The sequence below is a fragment of the Buceros rhinoceros genome, unplaced genomic scaffold (assembly GCF_000710305.1).
Source record: "Buceros rhinoceros silvestris isolate BGI_N320 unplaced genomic scaffold, ASM71030v1 scaffold14692, whole genome shotgun sequence".
In the NCBI taxonomy this organism is placed as follows: Eukaryota; Metazoa; Chordata; class Aves; order Bucerotiformes; family Bucerotidae; genus Buceros; species Buceros rhinoceros.
This window is the reverse complement of record NW_010398441.1, coordinates 1-18838: the sequence shown is the minus strand read 5'-3', so window position 1 is coordinate 18838 and position 18838 is coordinate 1. Positions and strand designations below refer to the sequence as shown.

The following is an 18838-nucleotide window of genomic DNA, read 5'->3' as shown; positions in this document are numbered from 1 at the left end:
AGATTTAGAAACAGTTTGTAAGCAATATGCAGCCCGTCTAGACCTGTATAATTAGACCCAGAATCATTATCAACATCACAGATACATCCACTTACTCTGCACAGAGATAAGGTAGGCAATTGATGGTGTTTCTCAAAGGACCCTGGTTCATTGACTGAAGTCAGGAGAATAATTACTTGTTTCACAATCTTTTTTTTCCCAACTAAATTCACTGGCAGCACTGGATAGGTTTTTTCCTTTTTTAGAAATTTAGTTGAAGAAACATGAAGAAAGCCTAATAGTAAATATATCTTAGCAGATAAAGGAGCAGGATTTCCTTTTTTTTTTTCCATTCACTACCACCTTTTCCTACATCTTCCTGTAGGATGGACATTTTCAGTATTTTCTCAACAGCACAGCAGGATTAACTCAAATACGTGCAATAAGGATTAACCTGCTGGCATTCTGCTCGCCCATTACAAAAGGCAGAGTTTTAGCTATATTGCGCATAGTGGTTTCCACAGTATACAATGTGTAGCTTCGGGGGGATTGGGGACAGGGAGGGATGCTCAGCACTAGATGCCAGTTTCCTGATGTCACCTTTTTGGACAAGGTACAGCTGCAAAAGCTGTGCAGTCAAGAAACCTTGAGGTATTTGTCTATTACGTAATGTATTTCCACATCAGCAATCACTTCTATCCAAATGGATATATCCCAACCAAATGTCATTGCAGTGTAACTGCCCTCTGAGGAGGCACTTGGACCATTTAAAAAAGACAACAGCCATCCTTAAAGCATTCTAGTGCTATGAATTACAGTTCTTACTCAGTGTTTCTTTCAGAATAAAGACTTCCTTGAAAATTATTGAACTCCTTTTTTAAATTGAACTTTGTGAAACTCTTTCAGGTTGCTTTGAAGAAAAACGTTGAGTCAATCCATATTCTAAAATGCCTTAGAAAGAAGAAAAATCCCAGCAGTAAATCCACCTAATTAAGTGGGGCTGTATCTAGCCCATAGGCTATTACTGCATCTCAGCTTAATATTTTTAAACATACGATGTGTGGAACAGGCGGTAAGCTCTCCTCATTATTTCTCCAGTGAAGCTGAGTAGATCTAACCCAAATTACAGCAAGATAAACCAGACAACTTAAGTGATGAAAACTGTTCTTTTTGCTCTGCTTTAGGGATGCTTCTGGCTCATCTGTCCTCTGATCAAGGTGAGCCTGATAAAGCTGAAAATTACACTGTATGACTGGATTGTACAAGATTATCTTTCCCCTGAGAAGTGATTTATTTTAGTAACTCTTGATGAATAAGAAACTTTCTGCTCCAACACGCTGCTTTTCCTGTGTGGGCACGGTTCCTTATTGCTTGGAATGAGAGATCACATAAAAGAAACATAGAATATGAGTGGCTTACATCTTCTTTATGGTTCAAAGACAAATTTGCATTACAAGACAGACCTGCAGGGACCATAAGTCTCATAAAAAGTGAAAATTATCATTATTAGTTTGTAGGTTTAACTGCAAAAGTTACTGGCATATCTTCCACTTTTTGAGTGCGAGGAAAATCCAGTTTTGGTTTTGAGAGATCTTGCTTTGTAGAATTTGGGGTTTCTTGATCTTTAGACGATTCCAGGATTTGTTGCATGGTAAGTTTGAAAATGAGGCGAGGATCTGGTTCAGAAAGAGATGGACAATTGCAGCTCTCTCTTATTTTCAGAGCCTGTGAATACACAGGAAAACAAATCAAGCTCATTTAAGTGAGAAAAATAAAAAAAGTTTCAGTCAGCAATTTGGCTTTCCAGTAAGGTCTGTGTTTGCACATAAAGCTTAGTGAGTATAACACCGGTTCTAAGTTGTTACTGAGTAACTTTTCAATAGAAAGCAAGAATGCCTGAGAAGAAATGTAGCAATACGGTAAAACACTGGGAAAAAATGAAGAATTAAAATCATCTTCTCACGTAGTCTCTCAAAGGAACAGCATAAACAAGATAAGAAGTTCTCCAGCTATTTTATGTGATACTTGTCCACATTGGTACCTTTTAATTTACATTCATGTGTAAATTTCAATGACTGCAACAAGGGAAAAAGGGCTGTGAATTTGCTTTATCAGATATGTACTATATGTAGATGCCTGACTCAAAAGAGGAGGGAACAATCTTCACCAAGATGATCGACATTTAACTGTTCAGCACAGACATCCAGATGGTTGATCAATCGGTATAGTTAAGGCCCAGTTACACAAGTGATCTCATCTCCAAGAAGGATCTGAACACACAGCTTCCAAGTATTCTGAGAAAATAATGTCTCCAGAATGTAAAAAATTTATCTAGATAAAAAGATGAGCACTCAATGGCCAAACTTTAAGTAACCTCTGCTCATTGAGTAAGTGCCATTGCATCCATTCTACAGATTACAAAGTAGAGGTACGAAGGAGCCAAAGAAATTTCCCAGAGGACTGAAATCCATTAGCACAAGCACACTCCCTGCAGAACATCCTGGCCTGTGGGCAATCCGAGAAAGGTATGACAGGGGGTGCATCCCATGTCTCAAAGACACTGTGAAGAAATCGATACAAAACGGTACAAAACCAGCAGTTTTAAAGGATGCTTAAGCAGGCATTCATTTTAACAAAGCTGAACATACCTTAATTAGTCCACACAAACAGGCAGCTCATTTTAGAGCTAATGCATTCCACACATCTAAGTCCAATGCAGTGCTTTGCAAAGTGGTTGTACGAAGACCTGCTAGTATCCATGGATTCTCCTACAAGAGCCATTTGAACTAAGATCCTATGTATCACACACCAAAATATAACATGCAGAATTTTAGAGGGTTCTGCATCTCTGCTGAGAACTACTTTTTCAATACTTGCAAAATGGACCACCAAGAAAACACCAAAAACTAGCCTGATATTCAGCATCAATCAATAGTCACTTTTAGGCAACATTATCTGATTCTTGGCCTCAATTAACAGCATAAAACTATGGGCAGATTAACATCCAGCTTTATTTTTAATCCTTTAATAGGAAAATAAGTTTGAATGTGTATTGTACTTCACTTTGCTTTATAACCGCGGATTCTGGAAAAGCAATGGCCAGACCTGTCCTGAGCTGTAGCCAGATGCCTTAGTACCAGGGACTGTGAGTGGAAAGCTTGACTTGACTCATTTGTTCTAGGTGGACTGAAGTGCAGGAAGAAAGTAACAATTTTCCTAGCAGTCCTAGCACTGCACTTAAAAACAGAGCAGAAATTTTTAATCTGCTTTTTATATACACTAGATTTGGTGAAATACTAAATCAAATATTCCAGTATACCTGTGCATAAGCATTTGCCCACCATTTCCAAACAATCTCGTCATATTCCACAGGAGACACTGCAAACATCTTACTACAGGGGATTGTATACATGTTTTTCCCTAACTTTACTACAGTGAACTGATAAAGAGTTTGCTGTAAATGGTTAGGAACACAGAGTTTAAATTTAACAACTGGTTTGGGGAAAAGAGGCATGCCAGGAATATAGCAAGAGTTTCTCCAGCTGTTTCTTCCTGAAATGTAATACTCAAATTACTGGATACACAAGGCAGGATTAGGCATGCAAATATTCCTCTTGTCTAACTAAAAAAAAAAAAAAAAAAGAATAAAGCTTTCAGCATTTGTTTTTCTACAGCATGATTGTCCGTGAAGTCACCACATGTAACTGTACCACTGAACACTTTTCTGCTCCAGAGACCAATTAATTTCTAAACTGACATTTATGATGAACCGAAAGTTTTCTCTTGCTCTCTTCCAGAACATAAGTTGCTGCAAGACTGCATTAACGTCAAGCAGCATTATTCAAGGCAAATGAAATATAAAGATTTAGGCTGTATCCTGGAAAGGGGGACGTAATCCTCTTTTAAACTAATTTAGCACTTTTATATCTCTGGTTTTCATGGCTATATAGTGCCTGGCCTATTTCCATAGTTTCACTTACCTAAAATGCTAAAGTCACCACAGCAAAGGTAAAAACCAGTAATTCAGAGCTAACTTTTTACCCTTTGGATATCTTTGTGATCTTACTAGACATAAAGCTGTCCAAGGGGGAAGCAGGCATCTATTCAACACCATCAACTCACATGCCATTGAAAAGACTGCAGTTAGGAGAATGGAAAGATACCTTGACATGTCATCTCCCTGTTAAAGACAGCTATGATTACACACTCCAGGTTTGCAACTGCCATGCAACGTTCACCCTAGTTAGAAAGGGTTCTTTCCCTGGCTCAGCTGACTGCTGCTGTTTTGTTTTGTGCCAGTAGCTCTGTAACACCACTAAGATGACAGTAACAGGCTGAGGAGCTTACAGTATTATTTTTCCTGAAAGATAAGACAGCCTAACGTCGTCAGCTGTACCATACTTGCAAAATCACTAGCAAGTCAAATTGGTCAAATTGGCTGGTAATTTAATACTGCTCAAGTAAATTGCTTTTTGACAGTTTGGGTGAGAGGACAAGTAAAAGTGTTCTTAATGAAGCACATGCATATTGATATTATAATAAGAACATGTTTCATTGATTGTTTTTACTGAAGAGCGTTCTCACTAAAGACAGACAACTGAGATGAGGTTAACCAGTGAGAGCGAGTGCGTAGATCCACCTGGGAACTGAGAGTACTTCAATGCTGCTCTTTCCAGGTTAACCTTCAGAGCGAAGTCCTGCCGCTCTGACAGAACACCCCCTGCATGTTTACTGCTTCAGAAGATCTCACAAAACATTGAAACTATTGCTCATAAGTAACAAAGGTGAAGCTGTTTTTCTCATCAATGCAACTGCAGTCACCTCCTGTAATGTGCTGGGAGGAGGGGAAGGCATAAGAATTAGGGAGCTCTGCCTCATCCTATTGCTTTCACATGAAGGCTACCAGCAGAGACCAATATAGAAACAAGCTATTTTTAGCTCTCCGTATTAATCCTTCATCAGTGTCACAGATACCAGGCTGTGTCTCGACCCCTTACAGTCTTTCGGAGTGCATCCTACATCTCGGACTGTCGGCTCTCTCAGTATAAAAGTAACATCATTCTCTTGTCTGCAAACCAGGCCAAGGGTTATAATCTCTCGTGTATTAACCATGATTACCTTGGCAGGGCTGACTTATGCTCTGACCTTGCAGTTCTGACAAAAACTAAAAAATAGCACAAACATGTAGGGAAAAAAGAAAAAAAATAAAAATAAGAAACACTAAGTTGCAAAATGTATTACAATTAGTAGGCATAGGTAAGACAACAGGTTCTACAAATGAAGTAGCAGTAAAAAGGTGATTAAAAGAATGGATCGACCTCTTACTTGATGGAGAAAGGCAAATTACATATAATGCTAATACTTCAATCCTTTCACTGCTTCTGTTGGCACAGAAAAGAAAGTTAAATACTTTGTCACAATTTTTATGGGGAGGATAGAAACACTGGTCGGCATTTTTTATTCTTATTTTCCTTTGAGTTTTCACACTGATAGGGCTTAATTAATATATTGTAGTACTAGAACTATCTGAAGAAATCTTCACACCATAAGGGCAAATACACCAGCCCATATTTGAAAAGGAAGTGAAATGAAAGTATCTTTAATATCCAAAAGGCAGTGGAATGGCGAATAAGCAGTAACTACACAAATAGCAATAAAAACAATAACCAGCCAATGTGGGTTTGACAAGAACAGGTCTTGCCAAAGTAAATCAATTAACTTTTTTTTATGAATGAGTTAATTGACCTAGCAAACAAAAAAGTAGCAGTAGAGGTGACATATCCCAACTTCATATTTCTCTGGAAATGATCTGAACATGGCATTTCCATGAAATAGAGTGGGAAAGGGGAGTTACAGTGAATGAAAAAAGGAATCCAAGCCAACAACATGATGCCAAAAAAGCAAATGCCAAGTCAAGATGGATTTGTGTGTCACAGGCAAGGCTCAATAGATAACCTTCTGCTTTACTCAGTATAGCTGATGTGCAGTGCTCTATCTGAACAACACCTGGGAAAAAAGTAGAGACACTGTAACAAGTCAGAACATTAAAATAAAAGGTCCAGAGATGAACTAGAAGATCCTATAGCTTCTCTCTGGAACTACGCTTCCACAATTTCTCTCTCCAGAACAAAGGTTCCTTCCCTCTACTACAAAAATAAAAAGCTTTGGCCTTCAAAGCATCTCACCATCTTCCACAGAAATTGTAGGAAATTTCACTTTCCTATTCAACAGCATATTCTGTTTTCCTAGTTACAATCCAAATCTCTTCCAGTCTTGAGGGGGAAAATCCTTTCAAAACCTGGTAAACGGTTTTCATTTCCTTTCCCAGACTGCATCACTTTGTAACTGCTTATACCTCTTATTTACTAATTCCTCACGTTGGCTGTAGCTTCCAACTCGTTCAGAAAACCAGATGCAACATCTTTAATCTTTAAAATCATTTGATTTGCTCCCTATCTTTTAATTACGTGAAAAGATAATCCCTGTGATATTCCAGCTTTAATTTACATTTCCTGAGACTGTTAAGTCACCTCACTGAGACATGCCATTACCGGGAGTACAATTCTCACTTTACACGATCACATCTTATTGTGAACTTGCTTAGAAAAATATCTGTGTGGCCTGAGAAATCCCAAAACTTGTCCCTATTTTTCCCCAGCTACAGTAACTGGTCTAACAATAGATAGTGTATTGTCCTGAAAACCATTTCAGCTTCAAAAACAGCAGCACACAAAACACAGCAATGCTCATGATGGATCTGATACTGAATCTTAACTACAGTTTCTTCACAGAAAGATACTAGAGAGAAAAAAAGGCCCTTTTTGAAAACTGGCTTCTTCCCCTGGCCTCTGAATACCTAATGGCCATTAATATATGTAAACATACTGTTCTAAAAGGCTGTAAGTATGGAAACAACGAAACAAAAAGGCACTGATACTGAACAACAATAAAGCCTTTAAATGCCTGAGATCCAGCTCCCAGAAGGGAGCACTCACATGAAGGCCTCTAACACCTCCACATACTCCATTTTTATTGCACTTCTGCAGTGTCAATCTCATCTACCTAGAGAACTTCTGTTAAAAACAGGAAGCTTCAGCCTCTGCTTTCTCATCCTACTCCAAAGAATGTTTAAAGTAAAAGGCAAATGAAAACATCTCTTCTGGGAGAAAATCTCCTAGCCTCCACCACCCTTAGAAGTGGGAGTGGCTATAAAAAGATGAAGGTTGCTCCACCTGCCTCAACTACAAGAGATAAGACGAGTAACGTGACTGCCAGTTCCACACAGTTGCTCAGTTATTCAACGTATTATCTCAGTCCCGGGGTAGCACACAGAAGTATTTTATTTCTTCACCACTTTATAAGCCGGTCAATAACTGTATGATAATAAAGAATCTTCAACCCTTTATGTTCAATCTTAACTAAAACTGAGGCTCCGCAACAAATACCATTTTTCCATTCGGCTGCTCCAATGCATTAGAAAATCCATCAAAAGCCTCACAACCTTTTTGGCAAAATACAGAATTTGTGCAATTTAAAATATTCTGTCTACCCAGTCTTCAACCTCCTACCCCTACTGTTTTCATTTATGCCATCATTTAGAGTATTTAATGCATTTGTTCTATTCAAAGGATTCATGAAATTTTTTGCTTCTTTGAAATTAAACAAACACATCATTGTAGTGCTCCTTCTGCCAATAAATCTTTAACTGTCTTTACGCTTTGGAATTGAGAAAGACTTAAAGTAACTAAGATTTGCAAATCAAAAAAAAGAGAAAGAAGCAACTACTGGCTGATTATTAGAAGGCTGATTATTAGAAAGAAAAATCTAGGCAAATAAAAGACATGTTATTTTTCTGTAATTAAAAAAGCCACTATGTAAAGAACAGTAACAAATATTACTGAACTTGGAACAGCTCTGTTCTTAAGCTACCAGCAAGTAGCATAGCAAATTAAGAGAATCCCCCAGTAGCCATCCACTTGGCGTTCCTCTGAGAGAAAGAACAGAGAAAAGTCTGCAGATTGATGGGCAATTGTGTGAATTAGCTCAAGTTCCTTGGAGTGGGGTAAAATTCACTCCCTAATGTGATGGAACAGAGATGTGAAGAAAAAGCAGGCTGCAAAATCTACAGAGACCTTTCATAACTAGGGCTATTAAGAAATCTTCTATCCGACATTCTTTGAGGTACAGTTATTCAAGGCATACTCAATCCCACATCAGTGAGACAGGGTAGGATGGATCATTTTCTATTTGACAACCTAGGGCTTGCTACCAAAGCGAGACAAGTCGTGACAGTTTAGTGAACTGGCTTCCAAAATGACAAAACCGAGAAAGCATGGGAGACCTGTGGCACTGTCACGTCTATACCAGGAAGGCCATTCAAATGCAAAAACACCAGGCTTTGATCAGAAATCAGAAAAGAGATAAAACCCTAGATTATAATTACATTTTACCTGTGCTATCTTAATTTTTCCTCATTTAATAAAATCTTTTAAGGCTGAGAGCTTTATCCTTACAGAAAACTTCTGTTGCAAAGAGAAAGAAAGATTAGCATGATGCTAAGCAAGGAGATTGTAAATCAATACCAAACTAATTCTGACAACATTCCTAAGAGAAAAGACACACTTCAACTCTGCTCACCTCTGGGATAAGCCGTTCCAAGTGTTCGGCTCTGTTTTCATGAGAAGGGTGTGTGGAGAGCCACTCTGGTAACTTGGGGTGTCCTACAACAGTTTCTGCTAATTCCATCTGTTGCCAAAATACAGTGCTTGCTCGAACATCCACACAAGCCTGCAAACAGAAAGGAAATGCCTACACCACTGTTTTTTAAATAACACAATACACATTCTAAAGGATATCGAATTGCAAAAGACATCTTAATTTGACGTGTCCAAAGCCTGTTTAGATGGTCCCCCTTATACCTGATGGGAAAAGGCTGCTCTAAAATATCTAAATGCAGTAAAAATCTCATCAAGATAGGCACTGGACTGGTTCCTTTTAACAGCTATGTAATTCCACTGATCTTAAAAAAAAAAAACTTAACACTTCAATTAAACAATTCAGGAGAAAAACAGATTCATAATTTCTGTGACGTACTTGTTCATTAGAAAACTCAGCTGCTTATTTTAAGAGGTGTTTGGATTCTCAACTGCTAGACGCAGTACAGCCAGAGAACCAATTAATTATCTCTACAGATTAGGTAAATTTACAGGAAGAGGTTTAGAGTTACAAATATAAAGCAATAATTCATATTTAAATATCTCTAAAAATGAACTGCAAAGGCTTTTCTGTGAGTGATTACACTGCCTTTTTCAAGGGTGACTTTTGAAACCCACAACAGGTTAAAATACTAGTTCTGCAGAACTAGGAGTCTCCTATCTCTCTCCATAGAAGTATATATTCAACCACAGAGAACACTAACTTCAAGAATGGCATTTGTATATCACCAGAGTCCTTCATATTTGTATTTAAGTGGAAGGGCAAAAAAAAAGTAAGTTTTCTTCATTCATTTTCATTTGTTTAACAGGAAAAAAGGGAAGTACTCAGAAGGTAAGAAAACTACTTCTTTTTTCCCCAGAAAAGTACTTTAAAATTCAGAAGTACTCTATCCTTTGATTTTATTTCTTATAATTATTATAAAAAGATTATCTGCAGAAGAACAGAAATGCCGAGATACCACTTTGTTTGTTTCTCTCTGGTAGGGCCCTACATCTTTGGTGTTACGAAGCAGTGAGCATGTACTCAGCAATTACATGTCTTCATGGACTTTATTATTCCCTTAGATGACTTAAAACTACAAATGCAGTTTCAATTGCAGAATCAGTTAATTTTAATAACTCTTCCTAGAAAAAAATATTAATAATTAAGGAAAGGAAATTTTCCTTATGAAATATTAACACTAGATGGTGCTGCTCTCACAGTTACCTAACACTTATCTAGCTCTATTACGCTTAGCTAGAAATGGAAGAGTTGTTTTAGTTCCTTTAGTTTAGAATTAAAAACCACATCGACAAAAAACTCCAACAACACATGACTTAAAAAAAACTTCTATGAAAAAAAAGATTGAGTTTCTGACCAAATTTTTGCTTTACTTCAGCAAAGTCACATGATTTTTATGGCTCTAAACGACTAAAAGGCTGTCTAAAGACTAAATGGCTGTCTAAAGACTAAATGTTTAAAAGCTAGAATGATACTGATATACTTCATAACTACCAGCAATCACAGAAAATATAACTACAATATCAAAAGGCTCTTAAATTTTATTGAATTGTTATGAGAATAGCTACTATAGATCAGAATATTTTAGGTACACTACAATATAGTAAAGCATTTGTCAGAACTTCTCACAATAGATGGAAACTAAGGGTCTACAGGGTAATTTATACCTTTCCATACAATTAAATATAACCTAGTTACAGAAGCTCCCTATTTGGCATTTTCCTCTTGATAAATCTGTAGCTCTTTCTCCTAATAGTAATAAACTACACAGGAAGTACACTGTGCACTTAATGCACAGCTTCACACATTTCAATTTTATTACATACCATTTAGCCAGAGCCACTCTGTCTTTCCATACAAACTGCCTTATTTCCTACTACTTCACCAGTCTACATTTCCTGAAAAATTTGGGAACCCTCCTCCCCACACTCAGTTCACCTGTGCACGAAGTAAGAAACTCCCTCTGATTACAACAGAAACTGGAAAATGCCTGGTAAATTGCTAGTAAACCAAACCAGGTGCAGTTACCTTTGCTGCAAACTGAAGTCCCACTTTATCAGCTTCAGTCTCCAATGTTCTGCTGTATGGTCTGTCAAACATGAACTGCAAAGAAGCACAACAAAGCTCTATTACTGGGTTTTAATGTGCACAAAGCCAGAGCACTGTAGCTATTTTTCTAACCTACTCATAAGAAACGTTGTTTATCACGTTCACACCGCACATGATTGGTATTAACGTAATTATCTTCACGTAATCTTTAATTCCATTATATGCAATTCATTGATCCTGTATTCACTGGAAATTAATTCAAGTGATATGTATTTTCAAGGCCCCTCTCGTCAGCCCGTCTCACAGCACTCTGCAGCATGAGGGGGTTAATACCAACTTTAAACTAGAGCTTTTTCACTTCACTCTTATGTGCATTAAGATTTTTATTATAGCAACAGTATGTAAAAAATTCCAGCCATAAACTTCTTCATGCAGAAATCGCTCCTTTGGCGTGATTATCCCCCAACACAAGCTGCAAACTGCCCTGGAGAAATCAAACTAGAAGATATAAATCTGACCAACTCCTCTCCCTTTTTTCTAGGGTATGACATGGTACCAATACATGCTACGAGATAGTGGTGGTTCTCTCAAATGGTTAGTCACATAACTCAGGATTTTCTGGCATACAGAATTCATGTAGATTTGAGCACCCTTGACCTCGAATAATATCAGGTTATAGTAAATGTAAATCAGGACTTGTTCAAACAGCCTCATCCGGCAGAGATAAGAAATACGTCACAACATTCTGGTCTGGCCATCAATCAGGAAACATCAGCTGAAGAACAGGGTTGTGCTAGGTTAGCAAAAAAGGGTTTATCTGCTCTTTATCTGGTTATAAAAATACATCCTCCTTCTAAGCTCCAAGGAAAAAAAGAAAACCTAGAAGCAAAAAGCACCAAAGAAGTGGTCCAATCCCTTGAGTACATAAAGGTATCTGTAACTTTTTGCTTCTTTCTAAAGTAGCACTGAGAGTTTTTCTTTACTGCATCAAAAATAAGAGCCAACAAAAGCTGATCCTCTGCAGGTATTTTAAAGCCAAATGTGCTGGTTTAGAAGTAAGTATAGATGAGGTCGCTCTCTAAATTCTTCATTCCTCAAGACCATAGCAATTATATTCTTTAAATCCTCTGATGACAAACTAATTACTTGAAGTGGAATACCTGTTTCTACTCCCTTGAAAAGTCCTCTGGGTCTACTGGAGTGCAATATATTCACTAAATGACACAGATATCCCCGGCTATTGCTGAAATACCATTTCCGAGTTAGCCAGAAAAACTATTTGTTTAATTATTAAACATTTTTCAGACAGGGAAACAAAACTGGCAACAGACAAAAGACTACCCAAAGCAGTAACTAGAAACAGCCTTACACAAGCAGGCAGGTTTCTATTTCTTCAGTTACAATCACTTGTGGATTTCTTCTCTGGGAGGCTTATAACCATTTTAAGTAAGAAGAGGTAGCATCCATCTCAAAAAAAGATCTGTAAAGTTTAAGAACTAGGAAATTGATGGTCTGAATGCATGTCTCTTAACAGACCAACTAGAAAGAGGGATCTGGGATGGCAAGAAGATGGTAATAGAAAGACCAGCATTTAAACTCATACCCCTTAAAGAGTTTGATTTGCATTTACAGTTAAGCACTAGGGTATGACTATTTACCTGTATGTCTATCCCAATACCACCATCAAAAATACAGATGTATTTTTAAAAATAAACACAAGGCTAATGTAATCTCTAGTTCAGGACCTACTCATGCTGCCCACTGCAGAAGCAGGGATGGTGTCTGAAGAAACGATCGCTCTATGACTGCTGTTCTTTCCATTTCTCTACGTACCTGCTATTGGCCGCGAGAAGACACGAGCCTAAAGAGACTCTGATGTGAATCCATATAGCAATTCTTATGCTAGATACAGCTTACAACCAAGGAGGGTTCCAGATTTGTTGTGTTCTGATTGTTACCAAATTTCCTTAAATGTAAGAGACTTAAACGTGTCCTCTGCAATGTTTGGGAATTTTATGTGTTTCTTCAGATCTAAAGTTAAAACTATAAGATAATCTGAATCTCTTGAGAAAATTCGGGCTCTCTTTCACTGCGGGCTTCTAGCCAATAAAGTCTTGGCAGCAGTCACATAAAAGGCTCATGAAGTATCTAACACACGATACTACTCAACTGCAATCAAAAAATGAATATTTTTTTTTTAAATTTCTTGTGAATGGGTTGGAATGAAAAATCAGATCTTCAAATCCTGATCGTTGGCAGAAATTGGATGTAATAAAGAAGACAGATTTGATCTTTCAAATCAATTACTAGAGCTGCCTGCAAATGTTAAAGAAAAGGAAGCTCCTGGGAAGTTGACTATCCAGAATCACCAATTTCCACATGAAATACAAATCTGATGGTGTGAGGTGGTCAAGAAAGGAAATATGAAGTACTGTAACTGTACATACAAGCGCGTGGGACATGAGTAAAACTCAGAGTCAAGCTTTGTGCTGTTCCAAGAGTAACTGCTAAGAATAAGTTTTCATTCCTATATAAAATAATGGCTGCTGTAAAAGCAAAGCCAACATGTTTCGGTTCAGAAATACATGACTAAGGTCAACCATGAATGAACACCATAAGAGAATTTAACAATTTCTTAAGGCAAGCTAGCCCACTAGCTTTGGAGAACAAAAGCAGATTTGGAGCTAATAGGCCAAAAGGCCTATAACAGGTCACTGGAAACCACTTATAGTCAATAAAAAATAAACACTAGTCAGTAGGTAAAAAAGTTAATCCTCTGAGGACTTAAAAGAAAAAAAAATACTGAAGCAGAAGCAAGGACTACAGTGTGCCTTAAATAACACTTTCATGAAGTGGGATGCTAAAACTTTAAATATAAAATACAGTTAAGGAAGAGGAGGAAAAGAAACATCCTGATAAAATGTGCATTTTCACATAAGCACAATAGGCAAATGCTGTATGAAGGAAAGAAGCAGACACCACACTCCTGGGTGACTTCCAAAACCAACCATTTCTATTCAGCATCTCCTGTATATGGGATAAAAGCCCTGCAAGTACTAATCACTGATTTATCCTGCATTAAATACGGATATGTTTATCTGAAGATGAGTTTGATCAGAGTGTCAAGCCAGGACATCACTGTACAAGATCTACATTTTTCCTACAGCACATTGGTACTAAGAGCTTAAACCCAGATGCCATTTGCACTCTGAAGAACAACTCCAATCCATGATGCCAAAATACCAGCTGCAGTTAGGCTGGGGAAAAGAAAAGATGCTGACAGGGAGTTAAATCTTGCTGTCTAAATTATGAGCAGTCTCAGGACTGATTCACACTTTGGTTTTTCCCAATTCAGCTTGGCTAGCATTCCTCGATGTATTGGTTCCTTAGCTACTCATACAAATATCCAAGCTTTTTAGAGATAATTTATGTTCAGAATCCTCACGTCTACCCATTAGCATAAGAACTACCAAAACAGATTGGTTATGTTTAAATTCATGTTTTTGAGGAACTAGGGGAAATCTCAGAAAAAGCATCAAGGGAAGTCAAAGAAAGCAAAGAGCTCTTTCACTTGAATTCAGATTCAAGTTTTATGATGTAAGCAAGGTTTCTTTTAAAAAACCCACTTTTTGAAAAAGAAATGGCTCAGTAACTGTTCAGAGGCAGAGAATAAATTAGACTGCTGAAGAAAACTGGCACCACAAAGCCTTCAAATTTTACTTTACTGGAATATATGCTGTCTGAAAAGATTATTTCAGTAAGTTTTATTATAGCACGGTTTATACTTTAGAAGGGTGTTTAGATTCTCAACCTCCTTATCTTGGAAACCATTCTTACCACTAAATGTATTATAAAAAATTCCATATATTTTGTTTGATTTAGAAACAATTTAACTACTACTCAGAATAAAAACATGGCATTTCAACAGCATACACAACTTTAAGGGGTGAGCTACATTTCAAAAAAAAACCAATTTTCTAACTTAACTGGTAAGCAGGTACTCGGAGCCTGTCCAGTTAAACCCAGTCATTTAGGGAGGTCTACACTTCTTCAACAAATGAAAACACGTATCAACTAAATCAGATGCAGATTTATAAATGTGTACTTCATTCAAAAACATACTCAAATATTAATTTTCACTTGTAATATTTCTCCTCTTGCCTTTTTTCCCCAAACATACTATTTAGTAGTATTATTTCCCCGAGATTAAAAATGTTTTTGCATGGAAGGAAAATATGTAACGTCAGTCTTACCTCCTTCAACCTGCTCTGAATCCACTCACCAATAACTGCCAGACTATCACGAGGAGAAATGGCCCAAATCAGAGCGAGAAAGATCAGTGACAGAAAATCCAGGAAGTGAACCAGGCTGGCTTTCTCTGCCTGCAAACAGAAATGGTCCTGCTTTTATTCCTTGCTGTCTGACATGTCTTCAGAACACAGAAGAATTTGGTGACACCTTAAAAATTACTATCTTTTTTCTATGCAGCCACAGGAACAGCACAAGCTCCCCTGCTTGCATAAAAAAAAGCCTCCAGTTGGATACAAGGTACTTTCAGTCTAGAATCTATACCAACTGCATAAATACATCTGGAACAAATGTATCTTGCTTATCTCCCAATTTGAGAGATTCAAAGCTTGAGAATAGATGGTGGCAGCATGCAGACAGAGTTCTTCAGAAAAAAGACTATAACACACCTGAGCTGGAACAACAACAACAAAAATCTATAAAAGGACCTAGAAGACTGTTCTTTACGTTAAGAAGAGATAGAAAACATCTAGACAGAAACACTAATGGGATAAGGAGATGCCAGCAATAATACATTTATTTTTTTATTTTCTGTTGCATTCCTTTAATTTCAGAAACAGAGATTCTGAAGAAAGAAACTGAAATTCTTCTGGTTTTCAGAGCTCTATTTGATATGCAAAAAACTGATCTGAGTACTCACAAGATGGATGATGCGATATTCTCTCTATGCCAGTTGGGTGACACAGGTTCCATACAAACGAGGTCTAATTTCAGAATTTTAGACAGCTTTAACTACTTACTGCATGTGCCAGCACAGCATGAGCTACTTCATGTCCCAAAATGAAAGACAGCTGATCGATATCAGAAACTGCATCTAGCAATCCAGTGAAAACAAACACTTGACCATTCTGTAAATAAAAGGAGAGTGAAAATGAAATAGAAGACACAAATAAAATGCAGTTGCAGTATTATTAATAATTTTTGTATTGGGTTCAACTTACTGGAAGCACAAAAGCATTTATATCTGGTTGGTCTACCACATGGATAATCCACTCGAGTGCCGAGATCTGGGGGATGTCCTTATTGCTTTCAGATAAACGACCCAACACTGTCTCCACAACCTGATAGCGTACATCTGTCTCAGGTAATATTACACCTTTGAATTTCTCCATCCACTGGGGGGGGAAAAAAAAAGCAAGTGATTGATTGCCACGTAGAACAAACACACAGTAAATAACAAATTGGTAAGCTAATTTAGTGGCGACACACAACTCAGTTAAATCTAAGTTCAAAAAAATTTTCTTTCATATAGCCAGAGCAAATACACAGGAGTTCAGACCCTCACATTAAGGATTAGCAAACTTAAAAGGAAGTAAACTGACCACGGATCAAAAATAAGATATTATAAACTTGGTCCTACAGCCTCCCGTATCTGGTATTTTCCTAATACACAGTTAAGCTCTGTATCACAGTTTGGCATCCATTCCATAACTTCTATCTGAAATTTATCTAGATTTCTATCTGAATTCATAGTATTTCCATTATAAACTGTAAGGTGGACAAATTAATACAAAAGATGTAATACGAATATATCCTTGTACTAATTCTGTTCTTATCTCACATTATCTGTCAGGCAGGAATACACCGACACTTGTACAATGATTATCAAGTTTCACTGGCTTTAGAAAAGAAAGTCACAGAACTCAAAAGCTACAGAAATCAGTGCAATGGACAGTTAAAAGAAAGCAATGAAAGAAAAATGAGCTCACCCAAAGAATAAGGTAGAATTGAATGCAGGTGGAGATTACTACCTTATGAAATGACAGCTTTAAAAGAGAGGACCTTGAACAAACGCCAAAGAATGCTCAAATCAGCACTGAAAATGACAGATCTCAGCACACACCCATTAGCTCTGCTTTTACTGCTTCTACAGATTATATTTCTTGTTATATTACAACAACACAGTTAGAAATATTTGCAAATGTAATGTGCTCTTTAACTACCCTGTGCCCCTGAGCAGTTTGCTGATGGAAAGGGAATTCTTAAATTTAAAAGGATGAAGACGAGAAGGTAACTGTTGGGGGTGCTCTGCCGGGTTCATGAAGTTCAAAACTTATCAAGGACACCACAAGGTGTGTTGGCCCACCTCACCAGCTGGACTATCTCACAGCTAAAAAAAAGCATTAACAGTTTTAAGAGTATTTGAATTTTTCTTTTAAACCTTACCATACGATATTCCATTTGTGACAGCTCCCTAAAATGCTCTTTTCCAAACACCAACAGTCGAGCACGCCCAGTGATGGGTGTCTCCTCCATGTGAGTAAAATAAAACACGGCAAATAAAACTCCTAAGCTACTGGCACCCAGGAGTATCTTCCATTTACTTTTTCTTGCACTTTCTTTTAAAAGCTCCCGTTTATTAGGAGGAAGCGCCTGCCACCATTTTCTTATGCTCCTGTAAGATACAAACAGTGTGCAGTCAGGACATAGTTTAAAAAGAATTGGTTAGCAGCTGCCCTTGCTGTCTTCTCTGCTATAGCCTCACCTCAGAGCTTAAGGTTATACTGTAATTGGCTTCTACTCCTCTGCAATGCTTCCCTCCCACAGAAGAAGGAATGCTCCTTAGTGTCTTGGTTCATCTCCCTCTACCGCATGTGAATTAGAACGAGGAGAGCAAAATATAGTATCTAACACCTCTGCTAACACCTCTGAAACAACTTCTTGTTGAGCAAACTGTCCGTCTAGGCCCCAAGCCTGGAGAATTTCGCACAGATATTAAAATGAAAACAAATACACCATTCTCCACAAACTCATATACAACACACCTTTGCTTAATAGGGTTTTACATTGAAAGAGGAAGAAAGATAGTGTTTTACCTGCCAAGAATGATAGCAAATAATTTCTGAACTGGTTTAACAATAATCCAGAAAAGAGCTGGTGGAGCCTGAAATGGCGGTGATGTGCGAAAAGACCTGATGAACTGAATGTTCCAAACAGAAAAATGATGTGGGAGTTGCCCTACAGAACTGATCTGGAAGGATGTGGTCTTCTCTCCCAAAGCCTGAGAAGACTGGAAGCAAAACTTTCCCAAACCGTGGTGTGCCTTCTTACATACTTCTGTATTTGAGACACTTGGAAGACACCTCTGTCCTATATCGATGAAGCTTCTATTGGAGCCAGGGCTTCCAGTCCAAAACCAGTTTCTAATATTTCCACTCAAATCCAGCCTTTGGCATCTCTCTCGTGTACAACTGACTTGAGTTCGGCAATATCCTCCACAAGACCTATAGAGATTGTGGCACTTCCCCTGCTTGGTCAAAGCAGCCAAATGAAAGAAAATACAGCTCCTGCCAGGCAACTTCAGACCACAGCTCATACTCATAACTTCTTTGGTTAGTTACCCTGAAACAAATAAAAAAATAGCAAGTATTAAGAAAACCACCCAAATGCTAAACTTTACTTCATTTTATCTCAACGACTGCCATCTATTTGTTTGCCAACAGTTGCATTGCACAAAAAAGTCACAATTGCATTCTGTAGCAGTTTTAAGGTAAAAATCTGCTTCTGACTGAAAAAGCCACTGTCCTTTATCATTGATGAGAACAAAACAAAGCGTGATTTTTTTTTCTTTTGCTTTTATTCCCACCAGATCAGGAGGACTGCAGGCATCCCTCGGGGAAGACACAGGCATCATCACCCTCCTGTGCTGGGCTCCTCGCCACAAGTGCCATCCACACACACTTAGTATTTGCTAATAGTCGGCTCTTGGACGCAGGGTACGTATCTGCAGCACCCGGCCTAGAAACAAAACGACTCCACACAGCAAGACCAAGCGTCTCCCAGCCTG

General features: G+C 37.9%; 1 protein-coding gene across 1 annotated transcript; it reads right to left on the bottom strand.

Annotated features, from left to right (window-relative positions):
• Window positions 1-1485: 1485 nt before the first annotated feature.
• Window positions 1486-18373, bottom strand: OMA1 (OMA1 zinc metallopeptidase). The gene is made up of 8 exons (XM_010131107.1): window positions 17868-18373; window positions 17218-17446; window positions 15993-16166; window positions 15792-15899; window positions 14997-15125; window positions 10723-10797; window positions 8617-8766; window positions 1486-1704 (listed from the first exon to the last, which is right to left on the bottom strand). Exons 1-8 carry the CDS (start codon window positions 18371-18373, stop codon window positions 1486-1488), a joined length of 1590 nt encoding a protein of 529 aa, XP_010129409.1.
• Between the last annotated feature and the right edge of the window lie 465 nt (window positions 18374-18838).